Consider the following 17,722-nt stretch of genomic DNA (forward strand, 5'->3'; position numbering starts at 1 on the left):
CTTTAAAGAGTTCCTGATAAATTCCGTGCTTTCACAATGGAATCCAGCACTAAAATAGGGGGGGAAAAAAAAAAAAAAGAAAAAAGAAAAAAGTGATGTCAAAACAGCAAATCATTAGCCACTTAATCTGTCTGAGCCAGCAGACATGTAGAAAACCCTCAGTCTTATCAATCCACCTCACTGTCACTGCTGTGAACAAGAGGGTTTGAATCTGTATTGTTCAGCAGCTGTACTAGTAAAGAGATGAGCTTTCCATCTTGAGAAGCGTTTGTGTTACTGGGGCTGTTGAGGTTTCGGTGCAGCATGGTCTGAATGGAAGTGCGTAGCTCCCAGAGCAGCTCCCACGTCTCAACCTGCAGCTCACAGCGCACCAGAGATCGTCCAGAAAATGATACTTCTATTTTGTCGCCATGCACTGGTCACAAGAAAAAGAAGAGTAGTATTCAAGTCTGCTAATGCAGAGGGATGATTTCATTTTTGGTGCTTGTCTAAAATGCAAACTACAAACATGTAGACAGACTTGCACAGTTGAAATAATTTCATTTTTACTGTAGCACTCCATAACAGTCCAAAAGCATTAGTCAGCACTTGAACACATCTAAACCAACAAGATTTTCAGCTGATCAGAGACGTGCACAAACAACGGACTTCAGTCAGATTACCATCCTCCAACCTGTGCTACAAATGCATTCTTTAGGGAGAGCAGAAAACATCTTACCCATCTCTGTGATATCGCAGTCTGTAAGCAGCAACAGAGCGAGTGGATGGACTGTAGAAGAGTCTCTGATGAAAACATTCCCGTTGGACTTGATGGCACTGAAGAATGTCAACCACCGACTAGGGAGGTCTTCTTTCCCACTACAATATAAAATGAAAACAAACTTTACATGCACATCAAGTCTGTTTGTGATGCAACTCAATATTTAGGGCATGCTCTGACCGGTTCACTGAGGAGCGGTGAAGCAGCACTGGCCCACTGAGTGTTCGCAAAGAAATGCTGTTGGGACGAAAGCGTCCTCCTTTAGTCACAACACCTTTCTTCACCTAAAAACAAAAGAACAAAACAAACCAGGTCTAATTTAAATGCAATGCAATGTCAGATTCAACACAAACACCTATACAGCTTTAACCTAGAAAAGCTCAAGTAGATTTATAGAACCGTTACATCACTGTTATGAGTTTATGAGTCCCTGGGGGGGATTATAGCAGGATATAGGCAATGAAAGTCAGTCTGGGTAGCTGCCATGTACCTGAATGAGGTTGGGATACAGCCCAGCCAGCAGCACAGCTTTAAGCAGCTCATCCTGGTTGCTGTGCTCATTGTAGAGAGAGGTGTAACGCTGGCAGTCACTGGGATGAGAAACAAGCCCGGCATCATGCAGATTATCACTGAACTGAGATATAAGACCTGCAATAGGATCAGATGACAGAAATATTTGAATTTAGCAAAAAACAAGAGGGCAGGGATTTTTAACTTCCAAAAGTGGACTGAGACAGGGTGTAAAAGACTGACCGTTTATAAAACGAAGGCTGGCCTTGGACAGGGTGTGTCTCTCCAGAAAGTCATCCCTGTCCTCTCGGTTGCCGTCGTGCTGAACTTTCCTCCAGCCCAGAACAGCTCTACTGACCACCAGATAGTCACTGTAGCTTGAGCCACTCAGAGCCTCTTTGGCCTGAACAAACAAAGCAGACGACTCAGTAACAGCTTAGCAAACAAAAATATGGCAAAATTTATTATGGTGAAGACATCTCACCTTGTTGACTAGTGCTCTGTTCTGCAAGCTGTTGTGGAAAGGGTCTCTAGTGAGACAGGCAGCTACAGACAACATAGGCATAACACATCTAAACATGCTACTCAGGACTAATATTTTGCCCAGCCGTGGGTCACATGACATGCAGGCGACACGATCCCCTAATGGAGTCAGTGTTTCGGTCCTGTCCAGGACTCCTGCAAAACAAAAGTGCATCAAAATGACGAGTAAAGACAAGTAAAGACGAGCAAAGATGAGTAAAGACGCGCTTACCTATATCTTGTAGATTACGGACAGCGTCTCTCACAGACTCTGGCTCTGGGCTGTCCAATACTTGGGATAAGAAATCTACAGCCTACAAGCACCAAAAATGATAAGCCATTAATAAATATAAAATAGAAGAAAAATGTAAATACAGATACAAGAAAGAACAGGGAAAAAATTATTCCTGTACCTTTGAGTTTGGACTGTGGATTTTAGCCTGCACTACTAAACTCTCAAGTGGGATGCGCAGGATCTCAGGGATGGGAAAGGGAGGCATGGATTCCAGCTGTTTTCTTGAGAAAAGGTGGTAGGACTGTCCCGGCTGACACCGGCCTGCTCTCCCTTTTCTTTGTGTAACATTTGAACGGGAAATCCAAACTGTATCCAGACAGGACACCTGGGGCGAAATAAATAAATGAGATTACTTTTGCTGACATTTTCCTGGAATAAAATCAAATGTCAATACTAACCTTAGTCCTTGGGTCATAATTCTGTTCTTTGTGAGTTCCTGCATCCACCACGTGAACAATGTCATCTATTGTAACTGAGGTCTCAGCAATGTTTGTGGCCAGGACAATCTTTCTTTGTCCCACTTGGGGGCGCTGGAACACAGCCTGCTGGTCAGCCACTGATAAACTTGAGTGCACTAAAAGAAAAGCAGAACCAATTATAAACTGGTTATAGGTGGGGAACCTTTTTCCAGAGGCCTCCTTTTTGGCCTCTGGAAATCCATCGCCTTACTTACAGGGCAGGATCATCTGGGAGCCAGAGGAGAAGCGCGGTTTTTCCTCGAGCTTCTCTTGAACAGCCTTTATGTCCTGCCATCCCGGGAGGAAACACAGCACTGCACCTGTAGAACGAGGGGAGAGGAGTTGTTGTAAAATATGACTCTGCCCAAAATTTCAAACACTATTATTTAAAGTGAATTAACAGCTTGGTAAAATAGGCACCTGGTTCTCCACATCTGTCAATGTGTTCGATGACATCAGCGACTAAATCGAGATCCGGTGTGGCATCGTTCTAAACAAGAAGACGCAGAGCAACTCATCAGTTTGGAAAAAAAAGAAAAAGAAAAAGAAAATGTGTGAAAAACAAAAATGTGGCAGATGTGAGTTCCACCTCTTTGTCCGTCTTCGCCCTTTCTGGGACCTGAGACCGACGCCCCATCTCTTTTAGTACATCTTCCAGGTACTTGTCTCGTACTGGGTGCATGAACCCTGGCACCTTTACGATCGGGCAGCCGCCAAAGTACTGTGCCAGCCTCTGGTTGTCCCCAGTGGCACTCATGAGAACGACCCTCAGGTCAGGGTTCTCATTCAGGCTTGTGCGCAGCAGAGCCAGCAGCAGGTCTGTGTTTATGTCTCTCTCGTGGACCTCGTCAACCACCACGTGGCTGATTCCCTTCAGGGTTGGGTTTGACTGCAGCTTCCTCAGCAGGACACCCACTGTGAGGAAGAGCAACGCTCCTCCACTGTGCTCTGGGAGTCGGCTCTCGAGTCTCACCTACAGGAGAAAGATAATACAAATATTATGCATTACTATGGAAAAGATTACTCAACCCTTCATATCCTTGCGATGCTACCAGCCACAATTCAAGGGTTCAGTTACAAAACCAATGTGGTAGAATGAGAAAACTGCCAGTTTATTTTATTCTACTTTTTACTCTTTATGTCAGAAAATAGTTAAAAACAATAGATATGAGGAAGGCCCTCAAAAATTAGAACTTTAATATAAATCTGTAGTCATTGCATGAGCTGCAACGCTCAAGTTTTCTAGAGAGAGGTGCAGGCAGATCAAACATTTTACTGTAATCTAGATAGCTTCATAAAATCAAAAATAACAAAAACACCTATGACATAATTTTGTGTCCCGGTGATGACTGAAATTAAAGTTAGAGCACTTTGTTGTGTGAGCCCTAAAACAGCTTTGCCGAGAGGAATTTCAAATACGTTTACTGAATAAAAAGTTTTAAAAGCACAAGACGAAGTTTTGAAGTTGTGCAAATACATTTCTCTTATTAGAGAAATCAAAACAAATCGTTTTGTGTTCAACTAAGATATTGTATAATCTATGCAGCTGTCCTAACCTGATATCCTACAGACTGTTTCAGAGCTGGACCCATCTCCTGAGCAACACGGTGGGCCACCGACACAGCACTGATCCGGCGAGGCTGGGTTACCAAGATGTTGCACTCAGCCCCGCTGCCCCCTCTCACGCGATCCTCCAGCAGAAAACGAGGGACCCGAGTTGTCTTGCCACATCCTGTTTCTCCAGCAATCACAACTACCCTGGAGGCCTGCACAGCTGAGATCACACGCTGACGGTGGGCGTCGACCGGGAGCTCGAGGCTCAGTTCGGGGTTCGCTCTGTTCCATCTCTCCTGCAGGTGGATGCTGAGCTGCTGAGCCTCAGATTCAGAAAGAGGCCTGTACGGCCTGCCTGTGATGGCATCTGTTATAAAATCCTCCTCTTCCTCATCATTCCGGTTTATTGTCTGCTGTTCTTTTGCCTCTTCCTCTTCCCATAGTTTCTGTACCTCTGTTGTCACTGGGTACTGTTAGAAAAATGCGCAAACTCAGAAACTTACATTTTTGTCAAAACTCAGTCAAACACCACTAATCCTCCTTGTACCAAGACTCACCTGGGTGAGGTACTCTCTCACGCTTTGCTCCAGATATTTTGGAATCTCCAATGGAAGTGGGCGCCTCTCCCTCTCTCCAGCCTCCCTCACCTTTTCTCGATGATACTTGGCATGTGTCAGTGGGTTGTTGTCCTTATCCAGCAGCTCCAATTCCTGTAACCAGCAGGTGAGATGCATATATTAAGTACAATCTTGACTTGTTAAGATACAGTAGTTCTCGACAAATACTCACCTTTAGCTTCATGCAGGCAAGTGCAGCAGCTCTCGCCTCTGCTGCCGCCCGGCTGCCTGCTTTGGCTGTGAATGTCATCTCCTCGGGCCAGAGCAGAGTCAGTTCACACGTCTTTAGCTTCCCTCCTGTTGTTCTGAACTGCAGTAGCTCCTGCAGTAATAAGTCACATGGTAGCTTACAATGCACATTGAGTTTAAAGAGGATAGATTGTTACCGCCCAAAACAAAGTGAACTACAAACCCAGATATTGTTGGACGATGTGGCCACCTGGATAACCCTATTCAACAGAGATTTAGGTTGTGGAAACAAGGAAAGAGCTTCTGACACATTGGAGTCATCCTCTTTAGCAGGTGCCCGGTCATTTGCTCTGCCTCTGTAGATATCACCTGTCCAGGAATTATCCTCATTATCATGAAGAGGTGTATGCAGCCCTCCTCTCCCTCGGCCAGCTCTCCTCCTGGGGAGCTGGTTGTTTGGCCCTATCACACCCATTTCCTGTAAACAAACACAATCAAAGAACGGTGAGAGGGGAGAAAGAGACATATCATATACTGCAAACTCACATGCTGGTTTTCAGCTTACTCTGAGCTTCTGACAAGCGGCAGCTGCTGCAAATTGCTCTGCCTCGCTCTTCTTTGAGCCGTAACCCTCCTCTTCTATCTTGCAGGGCCACTGCAGCGTGACAGTGGCCTTCTACAGAGGAGCCACAACACAAAGCTTAACACCATCAACGGATTTTGTCACATGTACAGTGAAAGCAATAATGCTGTCTCGCTCTGACCTTAACACCAGCATGTTCCATGCAACTGTACTGGATGAGCTGAGAGAGGTCGCTGACTCCCAGTGACCGTGAGATGGTGTTGTGCAGGAGGCTTTTAGGATCTGGAAACTCCTTCAGGAGGTGGCGTCTGCTATCGACTAAATAGTAAATATAATAAAAATTGTAAAAGGTGACTGTCGGCAGTGGATACATGGGAGTCCAAATATGAGATAAAAGAAGCAAGACTGCGAAATACAAGCACAAACCATAACCTTTTAAATGACGTGCCCTTGAGTTTTTAGCGCCGCTGCTGGCGAGCTGTCACCCGTTAGCTAACCGGCATCTTCACTCACCTCGTTTACTCTGGAAATAAGATGTCGCATTCATCTGAAAGCTTGGAGATTTGGTCCCATACCACCGCATTTCTTTACTCAAGTCAGACGCCGTTTTACAGCCACTGTGAACGCATTTGCCAATGTTGCATAGCGCTCTCAAACGCACGAGTAAAACACCGGGTAGCGCCATCTTTAAATTAAAGTTTCTTCTTCGGCTCCTCTACAAGCTGTTTTCATGAAACGCCCTCTTGTGGCAGGGAGTATAACTGCATCTTTTAGAGCGCCTCGTAAAAACATGAGCAGATCAGAATAAGAATCAGAAAAACTTTATTAATCCCAGAGGGAAATTGAGTTGTCATAGCAGCAGATATACAACAAACATCAAGCACTCATACAAAATGAGTGTAGAAACGGCGATATTAATAAATAAACATTAAGACATATAGATAAATATAGAGATATAGGTATAAATATAAATATACATATAAATATAATAGGACAAGTATGTGTGAAAATATATGTTGTGGTGCACAAAAGTGACCCACGGGGATAAATTAAAGAGTCTGATAGCAACAGGAAGGAACAACCTCCTGTAACGTTCCCTCAGATAGCAAAGTTGAAGGAACCCATTACTGAAACTGCTCTTCAGATTGTCCAGTGTGTTATGGAGGGGTGGGAGTCATTGTCCATGATTGCCAGCAGTCTTGCCAGCATTCTGTCACTGTTCACCTCCTCCAGGGTGGCGAGCTTCATGCCAAAAACAGACTCTGCCTTCCAGATGAGTTTGTACAGTCTGTTTGTGTCCTTTGCCTTGATGCCTGGACTCCAGCATGCTACAGCAAAGAAGACGGTTCTTGCAACAGCAGACTGATAAAACATATAGAGCATCTTGCTGCTAACGCTGAAGGATCTGAGCCTTGTGAATGTGATTTCTGATCCAAATCAATCAAAGTTTTCCTTTACTTTCAGGTTTCTTTGCGGTCCTTCTAACCCACTTGTGGAGGGACAATAATTGCACCTAACTGGGTCTTGACAGCAGCACACTGCATCACAGAAGAGCGAATTTGTTCTTGGTGTTTTCGTGGCCAGATCACATATAAGCAGCCATTTTGAATACTAAAAAAAGTGTCATAAACATGAACTGAAAGCCTTTTTCGTTTCAATTCCAGTTTCTACACATACAGGGTGGTTCTTGCTGAGCATGACATGAACAAAGAGGAGGGACCTGAATAGTTCATTATCATTGAAAAATTCATACACCCCAAATGGAACTGTGTGTCGTGTGGATATGGTGTTGCTTTCTACTCTTTAACTTGTAGGAAAACAATGACACAGTCTATTTTTTTCCTCATCCTTGTTCACAGGAATGACATTGCCCTACTAAAACTGGAGAAGAGAACCACTATCAGGGATGAGGTTCAGCTGGCTTGCCTGATGCTACTCTCACCCACAACCAGCCCTGCTACATCACAGGGTGGGGTCGTCTCTACAGTAAGACCCACTGCTATTGTCAAGTGTGGCACATCTTTGTTAAATTCTAAATACTCAGTTATTATGCATTCGATTTGATTGGTGTTGTGATCTTTAGCCCCCTGCTACACCACAGCAGGTGGTGGATCACAGCGTCTGCAGTTAAAGTGACTGGTGGGGTGGTTCAGTAAAGACAACAATGGTCTGTGCAGGAGGTGAAAGCAAGTCAGCATGCCATGTGAAAAACAACAACAGAACTTTGTTATATTTTTGCAAAATAAACTGTTCAGTGTATGTGTTACGGTTCAGGGTGACTCTGGAGGCCAGTAGTGGTTTTAACCTTTGAACTCCCCCATGGATGCCATTTTTGCCTGGCCTCTTTCTTATTATTGAATCATGAACTCTGACCTTAACTGAGGCAAGTGAAGCCTGCTGTTTTTTAGATGTTGTCCTGCGTTCATTTGTGATCTGGATGAGGTGCTGATGTATTCTTGGGAGTAATTTTGGTAGGCTGTCTACTCTCTGGAGTCCCAAAGCCTTAGATGTGACGTAACCTTTACAGACAGATAGATGTCATCCACTTGTATCAATCTGGAAACTTAACAGTTTCTCATTTGTTCTCGAGTTTCTTTAGATCGTGGCATGATCTTTAAGCATACTTCACTTTGTTATACAGGTTCTGTTAAAGTAATCTTTTTGATTCAACAGGCCTGGCAGTAATCAGGTCAGTGTGTGGTTAGTGAAATTGAACTCTGTTTTCTAAGTTAATTCATAATTTAAGTGGGCCATTTACCTTTTCACACAGGGCCAGGTAGGGTTGTATAGCTTTATTCCCTTAAATTATTTAAAAACTGCATTCTGTATTTACCTGGGTTATCTTTATCTGACATTAAATTTTGTTTTATCTGGAATATTTCATATTCATATTTCATATGTGAAAAAGAACAAATCAGGAAGTCGATGACAGGAATCTGTTTCACTGCCCTGTAAAGAAAATTCTCTCCGAGACAGGTACAAACTCTGGTGATGTTTCTTTGCAGACAACGGCCCAAAACTGATTTAGACTTCATAACATGTGAAGAAACTGAACATTAAAGTGTATAATAAAATGTTTGTATTATGTCTGACTTGCATTTCCTTTAAGCATCTACACATTATAAGAAACATGCAGGATTGAACAAATAAGGAAATGCATTTATTCATTTTAAACAATATATACATGTTTTACAAAGATAAATCCAAACATGGACAGTTTTAAAAAGTCTGAATTAGCATTATGAAAATACAAAGGTGAGTTGGGTGTATTTAGTTACTGTGTCATTGATCTATTTGTATAACTACAAAGCAAATGTAAAAACTATAACATGAGAAATGACCGTTTATAGAATGAGTGCAGTTTTTTATTATTTTTTTCTAACCTTTGTAATTAACAAGTTTGTGACACAAACAAAAAATCTTAACTGCCAGCGTAAATACACAGCTTATATAATAAGCCTTAACTGGTCCTTGTAGCAGCCTCAGTTTTAAAGAACATGACAGCAGTGGTTTTCAAACTGTGGTTCAGTGTGTCAGTACAGCAGGGTAGCTGGACAACTACAGAATAATATGCAGTGAAGCAGAGCTGAGTGGATATAACTTATGTGGAGAAAATAAATTTGCTGTGTTTACTTTTGTGTTTTTTGTTTTTACAAAAGTACTCATGAGTCTGAGGGCTTCCAGGTGAAGAAGTTGATTCCTTGCAGCTCCTCAGGTAAGTACTCCTGCTCTACGGGGTCGCTGAAGGCTGGGTTGTATTTGTAGCCTTTCGAGTATCCCAGCTGTTTCATAAGCCTGGTTGGGGCATTGCGGAGGTGCAAGGGGACGGGAGGCAGGGGACCTTTGTGGCTTCTCAAACAGGTCTTCACATTATCATAGGCCTTGTAGATCGAAACAGACTTGGGTGCTCGTGCCAGATAGACCACACACTGAGCGAGGATCACCTGTTGATCAGCAGATGAAACAAAAGGAAGAAAACTGAGGTGAAGACAACTTTAGGGTTGACAAAACAGGAGACTTCCAGTCACTGATTGGTCCACTGAGCTTACCTCACATTCAGGCATCCCAATGAAATGACAGGCTTGGAAGGCAGAAACAGTCTGAGTAAGAGCGGCGGGATCTGCCATACCTGAAAGACAAGAAGGATGCAACGCTGCAGAATAAGAAGCACTTTTTAAAAAAACATTATGACTACTTTGTCAAGCTTCCTCTCTCTCTCTGGCATTTCAGTCCAGTCAGTAGTTTCTGAACTATTTTCGCAGACAGCGATTTATAGAAGTGTTCCTGAGCTCGTGCTGTGGTTTCCATGACAACGGCGTGCCCGGTTTTAATGCAGCATCACGGGAATCTGATGTTGATTTTCAGCCTTCTCCATTATGCACAGAGATTTCTTTAATCATCAATCTTTTGATAATGTTATGTACTATAGATGATGAGATATTTAAAGTCTTTGTTACATTGAGGAAAATTAGTTCATTTTTTTAACAATTTGTAGATGCAGTTTTTGGCAGATTGCTGAACCTCTGCGCTTTACTTCTGAGAAACTCTCTGCTTCTCTAAGATGCTTTTTTATATCTAATCTTGTTGCTGTAATATTGCCAATTACACTAATTAGTTGCAACATGTTCCTCCAGCTGTTTCTTTGTAGTACCTCTTACTTTTCCAGCCTTTTGTTGCCATGTCCCAACTTTTCTGAGACATATTGTTGCCACCAAATTCAAAATTGCCTTATTTTGTCTTAAAATTGTACAATAAAAAAGTATAAATAGCTCTACTGACATAATAAAGCCAAATGTGGTTAGGATTGTAGAGAAGAAAAACTGGAAAAAAGTGTAAGAAGCCTTTAACTTAGGGATGAACTGATAATGTTTAAAAAAATTATTGGGCTGATAGCAGTGCCCGTATCTTTTTTTTTCTGTGTGTATTTTGATTTTCTTGCTATTTATTAACCCTTTGTGCCAGGGGAAAAAAAAAAGGTCAATACACACCGGATGATTGCAGCTGGAAAATTCTAAAATATATAAATATATATATATAAATGTAGAGGTGAGATAATGCAATAATTAAATTCACCTACCCACATCTTCACTGGCAAAGCGGACCAATCTGCGAGCCACGTAGAGTGGATCCTCGCCACCCTCAAGCATACGGCCCAGCCAGTATAGAGACGCATTCTCATGGGAGCCTCTCATAGACTTATGTAACGCTGATATGCAGTTGTAATGCTCTTCACCTTTAAGTAACACACACACACACACACACACACACACACACACACACACACACACACACACACACACACACACACACACACACACACACACACACACACACACACACACACACACACACGAAATGTTTCAAACAGATAAGAAGATTTTTCTTCAGGTGGCATTCCATCAGCAATTTTCAAACCAAGAGATTGAAGGACATTACATACTGAAAAAAACGACCTTATCTAAAAAAACAAAGACTGATCAGGCAAAAATAGATGAATACCGTCTCCATTAAAGTCATTAATCAAGCTGAATGATGGCTTCATCTCCCAGTGAAGCAGGGAACAGTAAATCTCCATCTTTTGGGACAGCTGCGTGTTGTGTAACAGGACAGTGTGGAGGACTAATGAGTTCTGTGCATGATGAGCAAAGGTGATAAGAACAGCTAAAACTACAGCAGACTAAAAAAAAAGCACTGATTATAGGTAAACGTGGGCCTTATAAGTTATTGTAATGAGCAAAAACATTAAAATATCAGTTAGCTATGAATGCAATAAAAAAAAAAAAAAAAAGTCTCAAAGCGCTTCGTTTTATGAATCTGGTATGAACGAATAGCACACGCTGCTCTGACGCTCAGCTAAAATACCTGCACTGCACTCACAAGAAACACACAGCACACTTAAATACCTAGCAGGGGCGAAGAAACGCAAGAAATAAGGTTTGTCCCCGTTATATAACGGTGATCAAAGACACTGGGGCGTAATATGATAGAGCTGTTAAGCTCAAAGCATGAAAGTACTCATGACGAGTGCTATAAATGACGCTGCCGAGAGGAATTTAAAAAATGTGGAGCGATTTGTGCTGCCTAGTGCTGCCCACATCCTTAAAGACAAAGCCTCTTCTTTTATTGAAACAACCGTTATCCCAGGACCTCTGGTGACGTTTTCCAGCAAAACAGACGTAAAAAATTAACAGTTTCAATAAGAAATTAGAGGCAAGAGGCCGGTAATTTCTGCCTCTTGGTCCCACCTGCAAAAACATTTTCCACATAAACAGGATTCCATGTAAGAGTATTGGAAATACAATTGAAAACAGAGGGTGAGGATGATGCAAGCATGGGTCACAGTGTTATGAGCTGGAATATTTATTCAGGCCTAGTTGCACATAGTGACACCCAAAAGACCAGCTTTGATAAAAGGAACTTAAAAGAAAGGAGCGTCGATGCTAAAATGACAATGTGAGTACATCTGCGCTTACCAGCTTTATCATAGAGAATGTGGGACCTTTGGAGACCTTCTTTGACATGCTCTTCTGTCACTAGTATCTCTTGAGGAGAATCGTCGGGTGCTAAGAGGTTTGTTTTGGACATCTGAGCCTGAACAGCCAGCTGGAGACTATTGAGTCCGACTCTTGCGTCGCCATCACAAAGGTAGGCCATGGTGTCCAGGGCTTTTTGCTGAATGTAAATCTTTGGTCTAAAAACATTAAAAATATACACTGTATCAGTGCCTCTACTGTTTAATATGGAATAAAATTGAAAAAATAAAAAACAGATAAATGCTTAAATGCCTTTCATCATGAATATTCTCAGTCTTATGCTCTTCCGTTTTAACCAGCACTCATCTCAAAAACATCTTGATATAAGTCACTCTGACTGGCAGCAAAATGATTTCATCAGTTTTGTCAAAATGTTGTTTTTTATTTTCCCCCATAAAAAAAGAATTAACTAAAACGATGGATTTGTGTAATCTACCTTAAACAGATAGTAGATTATATGCAATCATCGGCTGGCAGCTAACAGGTGATTATAGCTCGTGCTGAACCTCATCTGTCAAACTATCAAACAAAACCAAAGCTGAGACTATTGCTGTGGCTCCATCTTCCGATACCCACTATGTGAGGATTACAAAGATAGTGAGGTTTTTGGTCACGTGTGACACTACAGTCGAGGAGCTTGTGGGAACCTACCTGTGTCCATCTGTTTGGTCTTCATATTTGGGGTTTGTCGAATCTTGTCCCTGGATTCTGATCCCAAGTGTGGCCACAGCTCTGTTCAGGATCGAGCCCATCGCCTCCACAGACAGCTTCTCCAGAACCAGCACCTTGCACCTGCTCAGTAGGGCAGCATTCACCTGGAAGGATGGATTCTCAGTGGTCGCTCCAATCAAAGTGACTGTGCCACACTCCACATGTGGAAGGAAGGTGTCCTACAGACGCAAACACATACAGATTCAAGTGAGACTAATTTTACTGGGCATTCAATAAGGATCTGGACCAATCCTTGTTTCTATTAGACATGGCTGTTATATTACTGTTACACATAATACAGGATTTCACAGGATGCTAGAATTTAAAGCTTCAGTTTTCAGAATAAATACAGTATAGTGCCAAAAGTAGTAATTGGATGTCACCCATCCAAAGCATTGAATTCATGTGTTCTAATCCCTTCCATGGCCACAAGTCTATAAATTCAAGCACATAGGCATGCAGACTGCTTCTACAAACATTTGTGAAAGCTGCAAGGCTGAGTCGTTATCATGTTAAACCCTATAGATTAAGAATAGGATGCTACTCAAGTTCATATGCATCTGAAGGCAGACAAGTGAATACTTTTGGCAATATTTGGTACCAGTAGTGAAGCAGACCTCTGAATAAACTACTGCAAATAAAGGACAATGGATTATATTGATTGATAGAACCATTTAAGATTTCTGTAAAACATAAACATGAACCATTTAGTTACCAATGAATTAGGAGACAAAATGTAAATAAATCGTTTCTACTTATTATTATCAGTCGAAACCCCAAAAATGTATGTTTCCAATAGATCAAAGACATGAGCTGGAGAACTCGTGCTGTTTTTGAAGGGATAAAGATGGTCCCGTAAGCTGTTTATACATACATATACACTCGTGCTGATATACAATCTTATTAGCAGGGGGAAGAACATAAAAAAAAAGTTTGCAACAAGCAGAGTACAACTTTCTGCTCTAAAATACCTCCTCACCTGTTGGGATTTATTGAAGCGGTGAATTTCATCGATGAACAGGATGGTCTTCCTCTTGCACAGTCGGAGCTCGTTTTGCGCTTGCTTTATCACTTCTCTGACCTCATTGGTGGATGTACTGGTGGCGGACAGAGTTACAAAGCGAGCCGTCCCCTTCTTCTTACTGGTGCTGGCAATGATGTGGGCTAGAGTGGTCTGAAATACAGCGAGCCACATGGAGAGTAATTTAACGTAAACTCACAGGCAGAACATGTAATGCAGCTTTCATCGAGAAGTTTCTGTGATGTGTAATCAAGTTAAATGAGCTGATTTTGTGACTCGTCTATTCAATGAGGAAACCTGACTGCGGCAAAGCAGTCGACAGGAGGGTCAAAGAAGAGATAAAGTGTCAGAAAAGCATGCCGACAAAGTCTGGGAATGGCTAGTGACTGCTCAATGAGCCACGCTGGCAGCTCAACATGCCTAAGGAGTCATTAACAAGCTGTACCACCAACCGAGCAGCCACAGACGCCATCATTCACTCTTTCAACACGACAGTTCTACTTGAATACAACAAAGAGTACCACAGCTGAAAATTCACTTAAATCCACTGTATTGGATATTCAGCATTAATCTAGACAATAATTATTTAAAAACATACAAGAAAAAAGGTGCAAAATGGACAAGCCCCAAGTTTCATGCCAAAACTGAGACTGTAATTATTAGAATATAAGAAATTTGCACTCGAATAATTAATCACAATAATTTTTTTTCTCTTACCCACAATAATTTCAGCAATTTGTGGATTATTAATTCAACAGAAAATTGCCATATTACTAAAAGAAAACTGATAAAAGCTTCTTAAATTAAAATATTTTTTGTGTGAACAATCAGAGTAGAGCTTTAAGAATCACTGAATAGATGAAACTTTATAAGTTATATTTAAAAAAACACCTTTAAAGCACTATATGGATGAGGTAGAGTGTTAAATATTTATATGGTTATACTGTACATTAACATTTGATAATTTTATATAATGACATTTTTTAAAGTACAAGTTTTTGTTCAATATCCCTGATTTTCTTTTTTTTTTTAGAAATTAGAACTCAGTCGGTTCAAGCATCTTCAATTCTGAGTACTAGTTGCCGAGAGCAGATGATGACTTATTGTCATCATCTGCATATCATTAATGACAAATTAAAGGAAAACTTTAATGAATGATGCGACACGTCTGACTTTAGTCATCTCGGTTGGTGTTTGGAGAGCGTGGCATAGGACAAGGACAAAACAGCACAGCACGTGATTCACTTAATTTTGAAACTCATCGCCTCCTTTACAATAAGACATAAAACGTGATCATGCCGAAATACTTTGCATTGATTTATAGTGACCTTTGGAATTGACCCAATAATACCGCCCGGTTATCATCTTAGGGGTGAAGGATACAGGTTTTTCCTTTCATTTGTCCCCCACAAATAAAGTGAGGGGAGCTGAATCAGTGGCAATAAGGTGTTTTAACCATCACATATCAAACAGCAGGAAAATACTAAGCAAAGCTGGGGAGAGATGCAGCATCATACTGGGTCACCTCCACACCTTTCCGCATCCCGGGGGTCCCCAGAGGATCAGCGACGGTATTTCCTGGGAGTCAAGAAGTGGCCGGAAGAGACTTTGCTCTCCTACAACTTTATTTTGCCCAAAGTATTCCTCCAGTGTTTCTGGTCTCAGCACCTCCGCCAGAGGTTTGTCTACTGCAAGCAACGTCCGCGGTGACAGACGTTTCGCCGTTTTCAAGCCCTGCCCGCTGGATGCAGGCGCGGGCTGCTGACTCCTCAAAGTCTCTGTACCTGCCGCTCCAAGATCCGCCTCCTCGTTCAGTAAACGTTTCACCCCCTTGCTGGCAGCACTGCCAGGACTTTGTTTACCGACAAACAAACCGTTCCGTTCAGTCTGGACCGGAGGTTTCCCCCTGTTGCTCTGAAACAGCGAAAACATCCCCGGTGACTGCGCGCTGGCCACGGAGGAGGAGCTGGCTGCAGGTTTGATGATAGCCTCGGGACCAGTGCGGGATTTCTTTACGGGAGGTCCGCTCTCGTCTGCTGTGGACGGGCTGCTGTCGGTAACGCCTTTCAGCAGACATATATCCAGATGTCCGTTGATTGTGGCGGACGTGAAGTCTTTAAGACAAACGGGACATTGCACCGAGTCTGGTGCTGCAGCTGTCTTCTCGTTCGCCATGTTGGTTCCCGCTAAACGTTGGACCTTTGATCACGTGACCAAAACAAGGCGTTGACCTTTTGACGTTTTCATTTTTAATGATTAATTTTTTCTTTTTAACCAGCTGTGGTGTGGTGTGTAGATTTAAAAACATTTTTAATGAACATTTTGCCTTTCTAGACGAGTTTTCGGATTACGTTCCTGTGTGCGTTTACGTGCCGATTAGACAGTCCGTCACCAGGAAAGCACATTGTGTCGATAGGTTTAAAAAAAAAAGTCAGAACCTAATTATAAAAAAATAAAATAAAATAAAATTGGGACTTAAAAGGTGAACCACACAGTTTTTTTAGCTTCTCTATCCCTCTTTATTTCTAATTATTTTTTAATTGTTTTGTAAGAGTTCAGGGTGAAAGGTATCTGTGCCAGGATGTTTGTAAGTAGCTTTATGTCAAAGTAAAAGAACCTCGGTGAAGTTAATCATATAGTCTTGTGGAGCTGTTTGTTTGAAAGTGTGAATTCCTCTGAAAAGTCGGGAGGACCTGTATGCCCCCAGGCATGCAAGTTGTGGCTGTGGTTTTGCAAGACTGTGGGAACAAGCATTTTAAGTTTTCAGCAAGTTTTCGCTATTCAAATAATTCTCTAATAATTTCTCTATTGTAAATTCTGAATGTGCTTTCTTTATTTCCAGTTAAATGTCTTTTAAATGACCCATTTAACTGTTCTTCATCTTTATCTAATTGTTTATATCTATAATGGAGAAAATGTTTATTGAACTGTATCAGTAAAAATACACCACTGCGAAAATTCACAGTTCATAAGTTTAAATGATAAACTTCTAAGATCTCATATTCAGGATCAATGTCTAGCAGTATCCAGAAATAACATAATCAGCAACACTTGTTATAATTTTACAAAACATTTGAAATACATTGGGGGAAAAAGAAACTTAAATCTGACCTCAGTAAATTGAGGAATTCCAGTTGATCAAATATTAAAAATAAAACACAATATTAATAATAGTAATAATATTTAAAAAAAAAAACCCAAAAAACAAACCAATAACTAATGTGCCTCAACACTTCTCTGTCTTGTCTGTAAGAAGCAATCTTAGACATGCCTCCACCCAGAAGCCAAAAGTGAGCTCTGTGTTGTGTTTGGCAGAATGACTGGTCAAGTCAGAGGAGGTTTCCAGACATGCTACACATAGCTGTGTAGCTGTGACTGACCACTCTTAGCCAGATAATACATTCTTGGGATTGTGGTTATATATATTCACACACCTTTCACACACGTCTTTATTGCACAATATACTGAAGATATGGTGCTGAGCTTAAAGCTCTTCAGAGCCACCATGAAGTACTGATTAGAAGTTCATTTGTAGTGTCATTTAATAATTATTATATATGAAACTGATACAGCTGGAATCATTGAGTCTAATCCTTCATGTAATAGTCTTTGTGACATTTGCAGTGGGAATTGCATAGCACAGGCTATTGGTTTACACTGGGTCTGTGTTGACAGCGAGCTGGAAACCCATAACAATTCTCTCACTCTTCAGAGTCAATGCTGTGCTGATTTAATTTAGTTTTTCTTCATTCTGTGATTCTCAGTTTTAAAGTGGAGATCAATGGGACAAAAGTGATATAGAAAATTTAAAAAAGGTCGATTCCTAATACAGCTGGAGTGACTGGACAGCGTGAGAGAGAGCTTATCTCCCAGACACCCTTTGCTGGCACCTGTCACTCTTTTGTCATGAGGACACACTGCCCTTCCTTTAGCTGCAAGTGCTGATTGAAGTAGGACCCTTGGCTGAAT

The 17,722-nt window shown here is 41.5% G+C and overlaps 2 protein-coding genes across 2 annotated transcripts; both read right to left on the reverse strand.

Annotated features, from left to right (window-relative positions):
* Nucleotides 1-75: 75 nt before the first annotated feature.
* Nucleotides 76-6,172, reverse strand: dhx30 (DEAH (Asp-Glu-Ala-His) box helicase 30). Its single transcript, XM_004542770.4, has 19 exons — nt 6,002-6,172; nt 5,670-5,806; nt 5,471-5,581; nt 5,129-5,383; nt 4,889-5,038; nt 4,657-4,809; nt 4,102-4,569; nt 3,135-3,518; nt 2,966-3,035; nt 2,761-2,865; nt 2,486-2,661; nt 2,206-2,412; nt 2,025-2,106; nt 1,755-1,948; nt 1,514-1,673; nt 1,251-1,408; nt 941-1,044; nt 719-858; nt 76-415 (listed from the first exon to the last, which is right to left on the reverse strand). The coding sequence occupies exons 1-19, from the start codon at nt 6,069-6,071 to the stop codon at nt 168-170; spliced, it is 3,372 nt and encodes a 1,123-aa protein (XP_004542827.3). The 5' UTR covers nt 6,072-6,172; the 3' UTR covers nt 76-167.
* A 2,454-nt stretch (nt 6,173-8,626) lies between these two features.
* Nucleotides 8,627-15,967, reverse strand: wrnip1 (WRN helicase interacting protein 1). The gene is made up of 7 exons (XM_014412265.3): nt 15,287-15,967; nt 13,712-13,906; nt 12,673-12,911; nt 11,962-12,179; nt 10,566-10,721; nt 9,538-9,617; nt 8,627-9,432 (listed from the first exon to the last, which is right to left on the reverse strand). The coding sequence occupies exons 1-7, from the start codon at nt 15,926-15,928 to the stop codon at nt 9,151-9,153; spliced, it is 1,812 nt and encodes a 603-aa protein (XP_014267751.3). The 5' UTR covers nt 15,929-15,967; the 3' UTR covers nt 8,627-9,150.
* Nucleotides 15,968-17,722: the final 1,755 nt, after the last annotated feature.

This window comes from Maylandia zebra, linkage group LG18, assembly GCF_041146795.1.
Source record: "Maylandia zebra isolate NMK-2024a linkage group LG18, Mzebra_GT3a, whole genome shotgun sequence".
NCBI classification, from domain to species: Eukaryota; Metazoa; Chordata; class Actinopteri; order Cichliformes; family Cichlidae; genus Maylandia; species Maylandia zebra.